The following is a 16,590-nucleotide window of genomic DNA, read 5'->3' as shown; positions in this document are numbered from 1 at the left end:
GTGAACCTGCAGCTGATTGAAGATACACGGTCCTCGTCCTCTGGCCTTGAGGCGAGGAGCGGGCTAGAGTTAACGTCTGTCTCTACCCGGTCAAGGTCCCTACCTAAGAAGGCCTGGAGCTGAGGAGACAAGCTCCGCAGGCAAAAGGATCCCAAGGGGGATGCAGACGGAGCGGCTTACGCCACCTGTCCCCACTATTCTGGCCTAGTCAGAGGGATTCCTGCTGCAAAAGGGCTACCGGCCCCCAATATCTGACTCTGTCACTTCAAGTCTCAGTCAGAGAAGGCCGGAGGCTTAGTGGATCCCAGGGGGGATACGGACGGAGCGGCATACAGCACCTGTAACTCTCTACCTGCGCTTTATCCAGAGGGACCCGGCCTTGCACCTAGTTCTAACCACACAAACAGTCAAGTGAAGACTTAGTGGGAGAACATACCTAGGAGAGGAACACACACCAGAGGGGTCTCGACAGGTGCTCCTGATCTATCTGGAAAGTGCTGGACCCCCTTCCTGGTGGCCGCAGCACGCCGCGAGGAGCAGAGGGAAACTTTGCGGCTAAAGTTCATCTGAATGTGAGTAAAAACCCTGGATGACTTCACACCCCACTTAAGCCTGCTATTTACTGTGCGGCACTGCACCCACCATAATCCCTACTCATCCTGCCCTGAGGCCTGCTCCGCCTGCGGGGAGCCGTCCCATCTTAGCTGTCCGTAACACCGGCCTCAGTGGACTGAAACAGCGCCGGTATCCGTCACCGGGAACCGTAGGTGGCGTAGTCATTTAATCCACTCGATTACCACCGTCCCTCCTAGCCCTTAATTTTGACTGTGACAACCCTGGGCACAGGCCAGGCCTAGGCCACGACTGCATCCACCTTCCTCCTGGAGGCCCGGTTCTGAGTACCCCCATCTCTCAGGGTGGGCTAGCGAGTAGCGAAGGAGGCGTCACACCAACATATTCCGCAGCGCTTTACATACATTATCATCGCTGTCCCCATTGGGGCTCACAATCTACATTCCCTATCAGTCTTTGGAGTGTGGGAGGAAACCAGAGAACCTGGAGGAAACCCACGCAAACACGATGAGAACATACAAACTCCTTGCAGATGTTGTCCTTGGTGGGATTTGAACCCAGGACCCTAATGCTGCAAAGCTGCAGTGCTAATCACTGAGCCACTGTGCTGCCCATAATATATGTGTAATATCAGAGCATGAACACAACCTGCTGTTATAATAGTCATAAACATACTGATCAAATTTCAATTGTGAGAATTAATGTGAGTGATGAAAATCTCTGTATTCTGCGGAATATGTTGGCGCTGTATAAATGAATTAATACAAGTGTCTGTAATCTGTCGGACAGTACCATTATCCCAGCAGTAGTCTTCCTTTTCCTACGTAATCCTAATTGATTCCTACAGGATCTGGGTGTGGTGTGTCCATTTAAAAGGAACCTGTCATGTGAAAAATGCTATTGACCCGCAGATCTGGGGTTAATCTGCAGGTTAATAGCGTTGTAAACCTGCCCGGCGCCTGCACTTAGACCCCCACTGCTGGGAGGAAATGAATATTATTCTTCCCGGTATTGTTTAGGTTTCGGTCACGGGGCGGCACGGGTGGGTTCAGTCACCGCTCTGCTGAGCCGCTCTCAGTCAGTACCAGGAGCGCAGTTACAGCCACCGCTCACTATACACAGAGAAGTGACTCAACCTGCGCCAGCACCACCCCCGTGACTGAAACCTAAACGTTACCAGGAGGAATAAAGTTCATTTTCTCCCAGCTGCAGGGAGTCTAATTGCTGGCACCAGACAGGTTCAGAACGCTATTAACCAGCAGATTAATGTTCCTGTGCTGAGATAATCTTATAAATGTGCCCCTGCTGTGTACTGTGTAATGGCTGTGTCTGACCGTACAGGAACATGGTCTGATCATACCACATCTCCTGGGCAGGGGAGGATGCAAAAGAGTATACAGACATTACAGCTGATTCTTTTTGGGAGGTAAAACATTTCACTGCCTGATTTTAAGCAATGTTTTACCTCAAAGAAAGAATCAGCTGTGTTCCCCTGCTGTAATGTCTGTATACTCTTTTGCTTCCTCCCCTGCCCAGGAGATGTGGTATAATCAGACCATGTTCCTGCACGGTCAGACACAGCCATTACACAGTACACAGCAGGGCACATTTATAAGATTATCTCAGCACAGGAACATTTTATTTAAACACATCCAATTGTGGAACTTATTATAATTCAAAGTCCTGTTGATTAAAATGTTAAAATTTACTGTTCGTGGGAAAACCCCTTTACAGTCAGATACTTATCCATCATGTTATACTATTAGAGAAGCGTCTAAATGGCTCCACATTTATTCTGCAGCAGTAGAAAGATCCCAAACATACAGCCAATGTCATTAATTATTATTTTAACCATAAAGAAGATCAAGAAGCCCTGAAAGTGATGATATGGCCTCAGAGAGCCCTGTTCGCAAAATCATCGAGTATGTCTGGGATTAAATGAAGAGACAGAAGGATTTGCACAAGTGACATTCACAGAAGATCTGTGGTTAGTTCTCCAAGATGTTTGGAACAACCTCTCTTCAGAGGGCCTTCAAAAACTGTGTGCAAGTGGCAAGTACCAACTGATGCTGTTTTGAAGGTAAAGGGCGGTCACAAAAAATATTGACTTGATTTATATTTCTCTTTTGTTCATTCATTTTGTATAGTTGATAAAAATAAACTATTAACACCTATGTTTGAAAGCATTCTTTTTAGCTTTTTTTTTTACACCTGCCTAAAACGTTTGCACGGTACAGTAGTACAACCAACACTTTAGAATTGGATAAAATTAATTTTCATTAAAGAGGCCTCATATTTGCCTTAAAGCTAAAAACAAAAAAATAAAAATATTTCTGTACTGGTGTGCATAATTCACCTCTTACCTTGAGGATGAGTGTTAATATAACGCTGTCACGTATCCGCCCTTCTGTCCGGGCTGTTACTGCTAAGTTTGCAAACCAAACACATGGAATCCAGAATTTGTTGTGGGGAGAAGAAACTGCATCAAATTTCATATATTCAGTTGGTGTCATGAAGCCTGTGGTGGTCGAAAAGGAACATTTTAAGACCTATATTTAATCTAGTGACTCAATGCAACCAAGGTGTAGCTATACCTGGCAGTAAATGAGTGCAGTACTAAAGTCTGGAGTTTTATGGATTTGTGCAAACAATATGTATACAAATCACTTTCCAAGGGTAAAAAAATCTTGCGTCACCTATTGTAGGTAGTTACCCGATAAGTCAATGACCCTTTTTTCAATACGCCTCTGCCTGCCCGGTTTCTGTTTGACGGGTTATGGTGCCCTCCTAACTGATTGACAGTTTGGACCGGTGTCACGGTTGCACTGCTGGCCAGATCTGTGCACCATCATCAGAGAAGTGCGGATCCAGCGATGTGGCCAACTTCAGAGCAGCGCTTAGAAGCTCTATAGCAAGGAGCTTGTAAGTGCTGTGCTCCTTTTTCTGGCCTAAATCCTGAAATAAAAGTTTTGTGTAGTTGGATGGCCTTTTGGTTGAAGTTTGGTGAACTGTTATTTCCATGAATGTCTCTGTTAGAGGTTTCGTGCAAAGTGAAATAAACCATAAAACTGTGTATGAGACAGTTAACCTGCAGTTTTCTGTGCTTCTCATGGACATCTTTCCATTTTCATACTTACCAGCATTAACAACGTGCTGCAGAGTGGGGAATCTCTTGTAAACAGCCGTACTAATTGAGCGTAGAATAAGAACCCCAGAAAGGCTGGCATAGCGCATAAGAGTCCGACGCATCATCCGTCCTCGTTCATCTGTGCCATGAATATTACTGGACACCAAGCACATGAGACGGTCTAACCAGGGTACACTCTCATACTGGGCCCACCAACGAGAGACCACCAAAGTTACATAAAAACCTAACAGAAAATGAAGACAAAATCAGAATTTACCCAAACTTAGGTGGAAATCAAAAATGAGGCTCAAGCTCAATCCATATCATATAAAAATACCTGGTACATGGTGTATTAGACAATCGTAAGTGATGACATTTTATAAATAGATTTTTTTAAAGGATTTTCGTACCACGTCCATTTAATTGTTTACACAGATAACTCACATGTAGACATATATATACACTAGCTATTGAACCCGTTCTATGCCCGGATGGCGAGCATTTTTATTGGTATATGGTCTCCCATGCTGGTATGTGCTGCCCCCTCCTGGTATTTGTGCTGCTCCCGTCCTGTCCCCACCATCCTATCCTGGTATGCATGGCACCCCTCACCCCCAATCCTGGTATGCATGGCACTCCTCACCCCCAATCCTGGCATGCATGGTACCTCTCACCCCCAATCCTGGTATGCATGGCACCCCTCACCCCCAATTCTGGTATGCATGGCACCCCTCATCCCCAATCCTGGTATGCATGGCACCCCTCACCCCCAATTCTGGTATGCATGGCACCCCTCATCCCCAATCCTGGTATGCATGGCACCCCTCGTCCCCAATCCTGGTATGCATGGCACCCCTCATCCCTATCCTGGTATGCATGGCACCCCTCATCCCCAATCCTGGTATGCATGGCACCCCTCATCCCTATCCTGGTATGCATGGCACTCCTCATCCCTATCCTGGTATGCATGGTCTCTCATCTGAATCCTGGTATGCTTGGCACCCCTCATCCCCAATCCCGGTATGCATGGCACCCCTCATCCCCAATCCCGGTATGCATGGCACCCCTCATCCCCAATCCCGGTATGCATGGCACCCCTCATCCCCAATCCCGAAATGCATGGCACCCCTCATCCCCAATCCCGGTATGCATGGCACCCCCCATCCCCAATCCCGGTATGCATAGCACCCCTCATCCCCAATCCCGGTATGCATGGCACCCCTCATCCTCAATCCTGGTATGCATGGCACCCCTCATCCCCAATCCTGGTATGCATGGCACCCCTCATCCCCAATCCTGGTATGCATGGCACCCCTCATCCCCAATCCTGATATGCATGGTCCCCTCATCCCCAATCCTGATATGCATGGCTCCCTCACCCCCATCCTGGTATGTATGGCACTCCTCATCCCTATCCTGGTATACATGGTACCCCTCATCCCTATCCTGGCATACATGGTACCCCTCATCCCTATCCTAGTATGTATAGCACCCCTCATCCCAATTCTGGTATGTATGGCCTCTTCATCCCAGAAACCTGGTATGCATGGCACCCAATCCCTCATCTTAGTATGCATGGCACCCAATCCCTCATCCTAGTATGCATGGCACCCCTCATCCTTATCCTGGTATGCATGGTACCCCTCATCCCTATTCTGTTATGCATGATACCCCTCATCCTGGTATGCATGGCACCCCATCCCTCATCCTGGTTTGCATGATACCCCACATTCCTATCCTGGTATGTATGGTACCCCTCATCCCTATTCTGGTATGCATGGCACCCCTCACCCCCCAATCCTGTTATGCATGGTCCCCTCACCCCCCAATCCTGGTATGCATGGGCCCCTAATCCCCCAATAATGGTATGTGTGGTACCCCTCATTCTGGTATGCATGGTCCCCTCACCCCCCAATCCTGGTATGCATGGTCCCCTCACCCCCCAATCCTTGTATGCGTGTTACCCCTCACCCCCCAATCCTGGTATGCATGGTCCCCTCACCCCCCAATCCTGGTATGGGTGGTACCCCTAACCCCCCAATCCTGGTATGCGTGGTACCCCTCACCCCCCAATCCTGGTATGCATGGTCCCCTCACCCCCCAATCCTTGTATGCATGGTCCCCTCACCCACCAATCCTGGTATGCGTGGTACCCCTCACCCCCCAATCCTGGTATGCATGGTCCCCTCACCCCCCAATCCTGGTTTGTGTGGTACCCCTAACCCCCCAATCCTGGTATGCGTGGTCCCCTCACCCCCCAATCCTGGTATGTGTGGTACCCCTCACCTCCCAATCCTTGTATGCATGGTCCCCTCACCCACCAATCCTGGTATGTGTGGTACCCCTCACCCCCCAATCCTGGTATACAATGTACCCCTCACCCCACAATCCTGGTATATGCATGGTCACCTCACCCCCCAATCCTGGTATGTGGGGTACCCCTCACCCCCCAATCCTGGTATATGCATGGTCCCCTCACCCCACAATCCTGGTATAGGTGTGGTCCCCTCACCCCACAATCCTGGTATGTGTCGCCCCCTCATCCCTTTCACACTGTACACACATACTAAAAAAATAAACAGTTATACTCACCTTTATTCTCTGTGCTCCAGCGCTGCTGCGTCCTGTTCTGCCGGAGGCCGGGGGAGGAGTGCGGCGCCGGAGCACCGCGCTGTCAGGTGCCATTTTGCTGAAGACAACGGTCTCCGGCGAAGAGAGGCGCCCCGGCAATGCTCCTCCCGGTCAGGTAAGTATGTAAGTATGGCACCAAAGATCGCGGTATGCGTTCAGTGCCTACGCATACCGCAATCTCCGGCGCCATACATCTCCTCTTACCTGTAACGGCTGGATGCGTGATTCTGTCTGGAGCCAGACTGCCCGTCATGCATGCGCAGTCTATCGAGGCTTCAGACAGAGAAACACATCCCCGGTTATATTATAGATGGGGCTGAGCTGCACTGCTTCACTATAGTACCACCCCCCTTATATTGTTCTGATCGATGAGAGTGATCAGGGCCGAAACCTGCTGATCAAACATTCACAGCCTGTACGAAGGATAAGGAATCAATTGTTAAGACCTGGAAAGGCCCTTTAGTCTACAGGACAAAAAATTGTGCTGATCCAACTTTTGTCAAATTAAATATCTGATTGCAGCTGGATCTGTTTGTTTAACATCAAAGTCTATGGAAAATGGATCTGTTAAATAGCCATCCATTTTTCATCCTTTTCAAATGGATCCGTTGTTTGTAGAGATGAGCGTTGTTCTACTCGAACTGTTCGCCAATCTCAAATTCGAGCTGTTTTGGGCGGTGTTCGAGCCGTTCAGCGAACACGAACAATTTGAGAAAAATTTGGCTGTTCGAGGTTATGTTCGATAACTGTTCGTGCACCAAAATCATAACTGGATTTTTTCTCAGTAATGATGAAAATTAATGTTAATACGCAGTTTGAGTGTACAGCGGGGTGGGGGGAGGGGCAGGGGATGGATCTCTGCAGGAACAATGAAGATCTCCATTTTTTTTTCTCTTTCCCGCATTTACAGTGGGGAGGTGCAATCTGTCAGCCTATCAGCAGCGCACACACGGAGCGAAGTGCTTTTTTTCACACAAGCAAGGGCATGTGTCATTGGCAGTGTATGTCACATGTCCTTGCCCTATAAGACCAAGCCATTTTCCCCGTCGCCACCATTTTCTCACTGCTGCAGCTGCGTGTTAGACGGCACCGCTGTTGCTGTGTGCGCTATACCTTGTTAATTTCAAGCCAATTTTCGCACAAATCTACAGATAGCTTGGGAGTAGGGAATAGTTGTGATTGCAGTCCTTTTAAGGACTAGGTTATAGCATTTCCTACGACTTTTATCAGGCAGGTCTGTGCTCTTAAATAGATAGATTGTGGGAGTAAAGACTAATTGTAATTGGAGTCCTTTTCAGGACTAGGTTATGACGCGCCCCCTGGGCCAGTGTTGTTTGGGGGATACCCGGAGCCGGATCAGATGGGGGTTGTAGTCTCCGAGTGGCGGTGACCCGGTCCGTGCCCAGGGTGTCAAGCTCAGTGTGTGGCAGTCCTACAGATGTTACTGGATGTTCTTTAGTGTCGACTACGCCACCCGTTGATTTGCGGTCACTACGGCCGCCGCTGCAGCAGGGTCCGCTGAGGCTGGTGGTGTGTGTGCAGCTCAGGTAGTATAACCCCCAACGGGAGGGGTATAGCCTCAGGGGGTCAGTTGCAGAGGATGGTGGTTGTGGAGGTGCAGTGAGGATGGTAATGAAACTCAGAGTCGGGCTGTGCAGTTCAGGGTTTTTACTTACTGCTTTTGTGTTGGTCACTCCGGCCTTGAGTGACCACCCGAGCCGTGCTGCGTCCACCAGGTCCTGGACTCGGCCAACCCCCAGGTGATTCTGGAGCGTGTTCCTGAGCTCCCTTTCTGACTTGTCCTTCTCTCTGGCCTTCCCCACCAGGGATCCACCTAAGTCCGGCTCCCTCGGGCCTCTTGTTGGTAAAACCCTTGTCTCTGGGTTCCCTGACCCTATTCTTGGTTTGCCTTCCGGGTGGATTTAGTGGGTGGTCGTGGCAGATCCTGCCCACGACCTCCGGTCTCTGGCTAAGGATTAGTGCCCTCCACCAGCTTGGGATCCGGTACCCTTGTGCCAACTCTTCACCCTCTGGTCTAATTTTGGGTTCTTGGAGTTCCCTCTTCTCTCCCTCTGGGTCCTTCTTTTCTCCTCTCTCTCACTCTCTTGGCCTTGGAGCTGGCTGAGCTGCTCTGCTTGTCTGACCAAACCTCTACAAAAGACCCTGTTCTAAGATGGTTCCCACCTTATATACTCCCTCTATGTGTGAGCTCAGGTGACCAGCACCCAATGAGCTCCTAGCATTACCCAGACTGCTCCCCCTATCTGCCCCTACACTACTGGGATGTTCCACCCCCCTCCCACTCCAGCCAGGGACAGACGCTGTCGTACCTGCACATTTCTCTAGTGGGAGTACCATTGGTCTGTCCCCCGGAAATGGGATGTATGTAGTGCATGCAGCCTACTGAGCTCAGTTCCACACTCCATCCTTACCCGGGAGTGGAATATCACACCTCTGGCATGAGGTGCAATACCCCTGTAGCAGCCGAATCCTCAGGGTGCTACAGTTACATCAGTTCCTATCAGTTTTTGCCAGGCAGGTCTGTGCCAGTGCTGTGCAAGTTTTTTTCACAGCATTTGGCTGAATCTAGCAAAGCTAATCCTTTTTGGCCTATTGCAGAGTGTGTTAGTCAGTGGAGTAGCCTATCTGTGTTGCAAGATATACCACCTGTGTATAGAATACCAATTTTTTTACTGCACCTAGTGAAGTAAAATCTTTTGGGCATAGCATCATTCTATTAGTCCATCTATACTGACCTCCATCAGGTTGCAAATTGAATATAATTTTTTTCTGCATCTAGCTCTGAAAAAATATTGGGCTTCTAGCAGTGTGTGGGACTTGTTGTATTAGTCCATCTATACTGACCTCCATCAGGTTGCAAACTGAATATATTTTTTTCTGCATCTACCTCTGAAAAAATATTGGGCTTCTAGCTGTGTGTGGGACTTGTTCTATTAATCCATCTATACAGACCTCCATCAGGTTGCAAACTGAATATATTTTTTTCTGCATCTACCTCTGAAAAAATATTGGGCTTCTAGCTGTGTGTGGGACTTGTTCTATTAATCCATCTATACAGACCTCCATCAGGTTGCAAACTGAATATATTTTTTTCTGCATCTACCTCTGAAAAAATATTGGGCTTCTAGCTGTGTGTGGGACTTGTTGTATTAGTCCATCTATACTGACCTCCATCAGGTTGCAAACTGAATATATTTTTTTCTGCATCTACCTCTGAAAAAATATTGGGCTTCTAGCTGTGTGTGGGACTTGTTCTATTAATCCATCTATACAGACCTCCATCAGGTTGCAAACTGAATATATTTTTTTCTGCATCTACCTCTGAAAAAATATTGGGCTTCTAGCTGTGTGTGGGACTTGTTGTATTAGTCCATCTATACTGACCTCCATCAGGTTGCAAACTGAATATATTTTTTTCTGCATCTACCTCTGAAAAAATATTGGGCTTCTAGCTGTGTGTGGGACTTGTTCTATTAATCCATCTATACAGACCTCCATCAGGTTGCAAACTGAATATATTTTTTTCTGCATCTACCTCTGAAAAAATATGTGGCCTTCTAGCAGTGTGTGGGACTTTCTCTATTAGTCCATCTATACTGACCTCCATCAGGTTGCAAATTAAAAATAATTTTTATCTGCATCTACAGTACCTCTGAAAAAATATTTGGGCTTCTAGCTGTGTGTGGGACTTGTTCTATTAGTCCATCTATACTGACCTCCATCAGGTTGCAAATTGAATATAATTTTTATCTGCATCTAGCTCTGAAAAAATATTTGGCCTTCTAGCAGTGTGTGGGACTTTCTCTATTAGTCCATCTATACTGACCTCCATCAGGTTGCAAATTGAATATAATTTTATCTGCATCTAGCTCTGAAAAAATATTTGGCCTTCTAGCAGTGTGTGGGACTTTCTCTATTAGTCCATCTATACTGACCTCCATCAGGTTGCAAATTAAAAATAATTTTTATCTGCATCTACCTCTGAAAAAATATTTGGGCTTCTAGCTGTGTGTGGGACTTGTTCTATTACTCCATCTATACTGACCTCCATCAGGTTGCAAACTGAATATATTTTTTTCTGCATCTACCTCTGAAAAAATATTGGGCTTCTAGCTGTGTGTGGGACTTGTTGTATTAGTCCATCTATACTGACCTCCATCAGGTTGCAAATTAAAAATAATTTTTATCTGCATCTACAGTACCTCTGAAAAAATATTTGGGCTTCTAGCTGTGTGTGGGACTTGTTCTATTAGTCCATCTATACTGACCTCCATCAGGTTGCAAATTGAATATAATTTTTATCTGCATCTAGCTCTGAAAAAATATTTGGCCTTCTAGCAGTGTGTGGGAATTTCTCTATTAGTCCATCTATACTGACCTCCATCAGGTTGCAAATTAAAAATAATTTTTATCTGCATCTAGCTCTGAAAAAATATTTGGCCTTCTAGCAGTGTGTGGGACTTTCTCTATTAGTCCATCTATACTGACCTCCATCAGGTTTCAAATTAAAAATAATTTTTATCTGCATCTACCTCTGAAAAAATATTTGGGCTTCTAGCTGTGTGTGGGACTTGTTCTATTAATCCATCTATACAGACCTCCATCAGGTTGCAAACTAAATATAATTGTTTTCTGCATCTAGCTCTGAAAAAATATTTGGCCTTCTAGCAGTGTGTGGGACTTGTTCTATTAGTCCACCTATACTGACCTCCATCAGGTTGCAAATTCAAAATAATTTTTTGTCTGCATCTAGCTCTGAAAAAATATTTGGCCTTCTAGCAGTGTGTGGGACTTTCTCTATTAGTCCATCTATACTGACCTCCATCAGGTTGCAAACTAAATATATTTTTTTTCTGCATCTACCTCTGAAAAAATATTGGGCTTGTAGCTGTGTGTGGGACTTGTTCTATTAATCCATCTATACAGACCTCCATCAGGTTGCAAACTGAATAAAAATTTTTTCTGCATCTACCTCTGAAAAAATATTTGGGCTTCTAGCTGTGTGTGGGACTTGTTCTATTAGTCCATCTATACTGACCTCCATCAGGTTGCAAATTGAATATAATTTTTTCTGCATCTAACCCAGCCAATAGTTTTGGCCTAATACCACAGTTTGGCCACTCAGCTCTGCTCGGTTCCCATCCATTGTTGTTTTGTGCAAACAACTCCAGAGTTGTGAATTAGTTAACCACCAAAATGAGTGGAAAAAGGCCTGCTGCTGGTGGAAAGGGGAATAGGCGTGTTGGGAAGGGGAAAAAAGGTTGTGTCCGTGGGGTAGGTGTTAAAGCAACAGTAACATCTGCAGAAGAAAGACCATCTTCCAGCCAAACTAAAATGTCTACTTCTTTTAGCGGACAATGTGATAAGATCCCTTTCTTACGGCCACGCTAATCGCTACAAATTCCAGATGAGGCACAAAAACAGCAGGTGCTTCAACGGATATCAAGTGCTCCTTTAAGTGGGCTCTCCTCCACATCAACTTCAACATCACAAATACTCCAGTCCTCAAAGGTGTCACCCCAATCGCACTTGCTTCCTCACAGCTCCCAAATCTCCAGCTGCCCGTCTGAGTATGAGGTAGAACAGATGGTTGAGTCTGCAGAGCTGTTTACTCATACTATAGCCTGGGAATCAGAGGTCGACTCCAGCGCTTCTGTGAATCCAGACGAGGAAATGATCTGCACTGATGCCCAGAATCTTTATGAGTCGGATCCAGGACCAGACGCAGAAGGTTCTGACCATAATGTAGACCCTCATTCCCAAACTGTAACTCCTGTTGGTGGAGACAATGAGGAAGACGATGATAAGACTCAAATACCTGATTGGAGCGACAACTTTAGTTTTTTGTCAGGGCAGGAACAGGTTGGCTCTGAGGACGACGGGTGTGATAACGCACAGGGTGATGATGATGAGGTTGGAGATCCCACTTACTGTCAACCCACAGCCAGCCAAGAGATGAGGTCAGCAGAGGAGGTGGAGGAAGATGCTAGTGACGACGAGGTCAGGTTGCGCCTTCCTGGACAGAGACGTAGTACTGGAAGCACGTCAACAACTGCATCCTCAAACACAACTCTGCCTCTCACCACAAGTCGTGGTGGCTCTTCAGGTCGCATGGGTGCTAAGCCTTGCATAGCCTGGGCATTTTTTCAGATCGATAAAGATGACCCAACTCGTGTTATCTGTAACATTTGTCAGCAAAAGCTAAGTAGAGGCCAAAAAATACATAGTTTGAGTACTTCATGCATGAACCGGCACATGGACATGAAGCATAAGTTGCAATGGGAAGCTCAGTGTGCTACAATGCGGCCTAGCCGGCCGGGCCAACCACCGTCTGCCATATCTTGTGCATCCGCGGCCTCTTCATCCTCTGTGACTGGGGGGACAGCAGTCACACCTGTTTTGGGGCGCAGACCTGCCACCTCTTTACCCGCAACAGCCAGCGTGATTGGCAGGTCATCATTTTCTTTGGAGGTGGTAACACCAGCTGGTGTTGAGCGCTGTCCGACATCGATAGCACCACCTTTGGATCAAGGCAACCTAACATGTCCGCCTGCATCTTCCTCACAGACCGGCAGTTTGCCGGGGACACCCTTATCAACCCCGTCTAAGCACAATAGCCAGCCCTCAGTCCCTCAGATGTGGACAAGTAAAAGACCATTTCCTCCTAGCCATGAGAAAGCTAAGAGGTTGAATTTCACCATCTGCAAGCTCTTGGCTACAGAAATGCTGCCTTTCCGCCTGGTGGACACAGAGGATTTTCGAGACCTTATGTCCGTCGCAGTGCCCCAGTACCAGATGCCCAGTCGGCACTACTTCTCAAAGAAAGGTGTGCCTGCGCTCCACCAGCATGTCGCACACAACATCACCGCTTCTTTGAGAAACTCTGTGTGTGACAGGGTGCATTTCACCACAGACACTTGGACGAGTAGGCATGGACAGGGGCGTTACATGTCGCTGACTGGGCACTGGGTAACTATGGTGACAGCAGGACAAGGGGCTGCTGTCCAAGTCTTGCCGTCCCCACGAGTTGTGCGTCAATCCTCTTTATGTCAAAGTTCCTCCACTGCTTCTGCCTCCTCAACCTCCTCTCGGTCTTCCACCTGCACCCAAAGCCTGTCTGGTCATGCCACAAGCTTTCTAACTGCGCAGAAGGGATCCTGCACACCTTCTTACTATGCTGGCAGTAGGGCTCAACGTCATCAGGCGGTTTTTACATTGAAATGTCTGGGAAATGTGAGTCACACAGCTGAGGAGTTGTGGTCAGCTCTGGAGAACCAATTTCATGAATGGTTGTCTCCACTGGACCTGAAACCAGGGAAGGCCGTGTGCGACAATGCTGCAAACCTGGGTGCGGCCCTTCGCCGGGGCAATGTCACACACGTGCCTTGTATGGCTCACGTGTTGAACCTGGTTTTCCAGCAATTTTTAGCCCAGTATCCCAGACTAGATGGCCTTCTGCAGAGGGCACGGTCGCTGTGTGCTCACTTCCGCCGTTCGCATCCCGCAGCTCAGCGACTTACATCTCTACAGAAGTCGTTGGGCCTGCCACTTCACCGGCTAAAATGCGATGTGCCTACCCGGTGGAATTCAACTCTGCACATGTTGCAGCGACTGTGGCAGCACCGACAAGCCCTGGTGCAATACGTTCTGACGTATAGCCTGGGCCAACGAGATCCAGAGGTGGGGCAAATCACGCTGGAGGAGTGGTCTCAGATCAGGGACCTATGCACCCTTCTGCACAGTTTTGAAATGGCGACGAAGATGTTTAGTGCTGACGATGCCATTATCAGCATGACTATTCCGGTGATTTACATGCTGGAGCACATGTTAAACAGAATTCGGAGTCAGGTGGTGGCACAAGAGGAGGTGGAGGAAGTAGAGGAGGAGGAGTTGTATGCGGAAGGGCTAACATCTGCAAGGTCCAGACGGTCGGCAGCACCAAGGCGGCAGGCATGTGAGGGTGGGGGAGATGGTTTTACCAGGGCGCATGGTAGCAGCCAAACTAGTGAGGAAGGTGCAGGAGCCCAGGAAGAAGTGGAGGACGAACTGATGGAAGACTCATCAGATGAGGGAGACCTTGATCACATTTCTGTTGTGCGAGGTTGGGGGGAGAGGACAGAGGAAGGAAGCATGATTGTTACCTCGCCACCAACACAACAGGGACTTGGTGCTCCTGGATGCACAACACACATGAGTGCCTTCTTGCTGCACTACCTGCAACATGACCCTCGAATTGTGAGAATTAGAAATAATCCTGACTACTGGGTTGCCACACTGTTAGATCCCCGGTACAAAAGTAAATTTGCAGAAATTATTCCTGCCATAGAAAGGGATGCACGCATGCAGGAGTATCAGCAGAGACTGTTGCAGAATCTTACATGTGCTTTTCCACAAAATACCAGTGGTGCACGTAGTGAATCTCACAGTTCCAACTTGCCAACCGTGGGACCGTCAAGTGTTCAGCACTCAAACCGTAACAGAACCACAGTATCTGCTGGTAACATCAATTTTGCGGAATCATTTCACCACTTTTTTAGCCCATCCTTTGCAAGGCCACAGGAGACAAGAAGTCTGACACATAGTCAACGCCTAGAGACGATGGTACAGGAGTATCTCCAAGTAAACATTGAAGCCATGACTGTGTCACTGGACCCTTGCTCTTTTTGGGCTTCCAATCTGGATAAATGGCCGGAGCTAGCCACTTACGCCTTGGAGATCTTGTCATGCCCCGCAGCCAGCGTTCTGTCTGAACGTGTGTTCAGCGCTGCTGGTGGTGTGCTGACAGATAAGCGCACGCGGCTCTCCACTGATAATGTAGACAGACTCACGTTCATAAAGATGAACAAATCATGGATCCGAAACGACTTTTCTACCCCTGTGTCATCCTGGGGAGAGTAAAAGCTTGATGATTGGTTAAAATCACCCTACCAACCGTTTTAAGCTTTCAAATTACTAATCATGTTTATCTGTATCTTGGCTGGAAAATAATTTGGGCTTTGTAGCAGTGTGCAGCACTGATTCTATTAGGCCATCTATAATAAGCTCCACCAGATTTAAAATTACTAATCATGTTTATCTGTATCTTGACTGGAAAATAATTTGGGCTTTGTAGCAGTGTGCAGCACTGATCCTATTAGGCCGTCTATACTAAAGCTTCACCAGATTTAAAATGAATAATAATTTTTAGCTGCATCTAGCCCGGAAAATAATTTTGGGGCTCCGAGATGCGCAAGACACATAAGTGCCTTCTTGCTGCACTACCTGCAGCATGACCCTCATATTGTCAGAATTCGAAGTAATCATGACTACTGGGTTGCCACACTCTTAGATCCCCCAAACTTTTCGATCAACCTTTTCATTTTAATAAAGACCAAAACAATGGTCATTTTTGAAATTATAAGCATTAGCAGGTTGTTAGAAACTGAAATCAAACAGTTTTCAACTCAAAACTTTATTCTAGGTGATGTTGCATTTTCACATAGGACCCCTTGTTCGAAAGGAGCTTCTGAACTCTCTCGTCCATTGAATTTGTCAGGTTTTGGATGGTTTCTGCTTCAATTGTTTTGCATGAGGACAGAATACCCTCCCAGAGCTGTTGCTTAGATGTGAACTGCCTCCCGCCATCATAGACACTCCTTTTAATGATGCTCCAAAGGTTCTGAATGGGGTAGAGGTCAGGGGAGCATGGGGGTCACACCATAAGTTTGTCCCCTTTTATGCTCATATCAGCCAGAGATGCAGATGTTTTATGTGCAGCATGAGATGGTGCATTATCATGCAAAAAAATGATCTTGCTGTGAAATACACGGTTCTTCTTCTTGAACCATGGCAGGAAGTGCTGTTTGAGAAAATCCACATACATTATGGAGTTCATCTTTAGCGCCTTCAGGGATCCTAAAGGGGCCGACAATCTCTCTCCCCATGATTCCAGCCCAAAACATTACTCCACCTCCTCCTTGTTGGCGCTGTAGCTGTGTTTGCGTGGGGTGTCCATCAACCAGCCATCCTCCACTCCATCCATCTGGACCATCGAGCGCTGCACGGCACTCATCCGTGAACAAAACAGTTTTGAAATCAGTCTTCATGTAATGTTTGGCCCACTGGAGCCGTTTCTGCTTGTGTGAAGTGGATAGAGGAGGTCGACAGGATGGCATATGCACAGCTGCAAACCTCTGAAGGACCCTGCATCTTGTTGTTCGGGGGACGTTGGAGGCACCAGCAGCTTCAAAAACTTGTCT

At 47.3% G+C, this 16,590-nt stretch overlaps 1 protein-coding gene across 2 annotated transcripts in view; it reads right to left on the bottom strand.

Moving 5' to 3' along the window:
- The window catches only part of BEST1 (bestrophin 1), a 57,066-nt gene that overhangs the window by 11,468 nt on the left and 29,008 nt on the right, over positions 1–16,590 (bottom strand). For both annotated transcript variants that reach the window (XM_073659423.1, XM_073659424.1), the window contains exons 4-5: positions 3,711–3,944; positions 2,937–3,091 (exon numbers count right to left, since the gene is read on the bottom strand). In XM_073659423.1, the coding sequence (XP_073515524.1) occupies positions 2,937–3,091; positions 3,711–3,944 (389 nt within the window). The remainder of the gene's footprint in view (positions 1–2,936; positions 3,092–3,710; positions 3,945–16,590) is intronic.

The sequence above is a fragment of the Phyllobates terribilis genome, unplaced genomic scaffold (genome assembly GCF_046119375.1).
Source record: "Phyllobates terribilis strain yellow unplaced genomic scaffold, ASM4611937v1 Scaffold_13__5_contigs__length_258822181, whole genome shotgun sequence".
NCBI lineage: Eukaryota > Metazoa > Chordata > Amphibia > Anura > Dendrobatidae > Phyllobates > Phyllobates terribilis.
The sequence above is the reverse complement of the archived record's forward strand: the minus strand, read 5'-3'. Positions and strand labels throughout refer to the sequence as shown.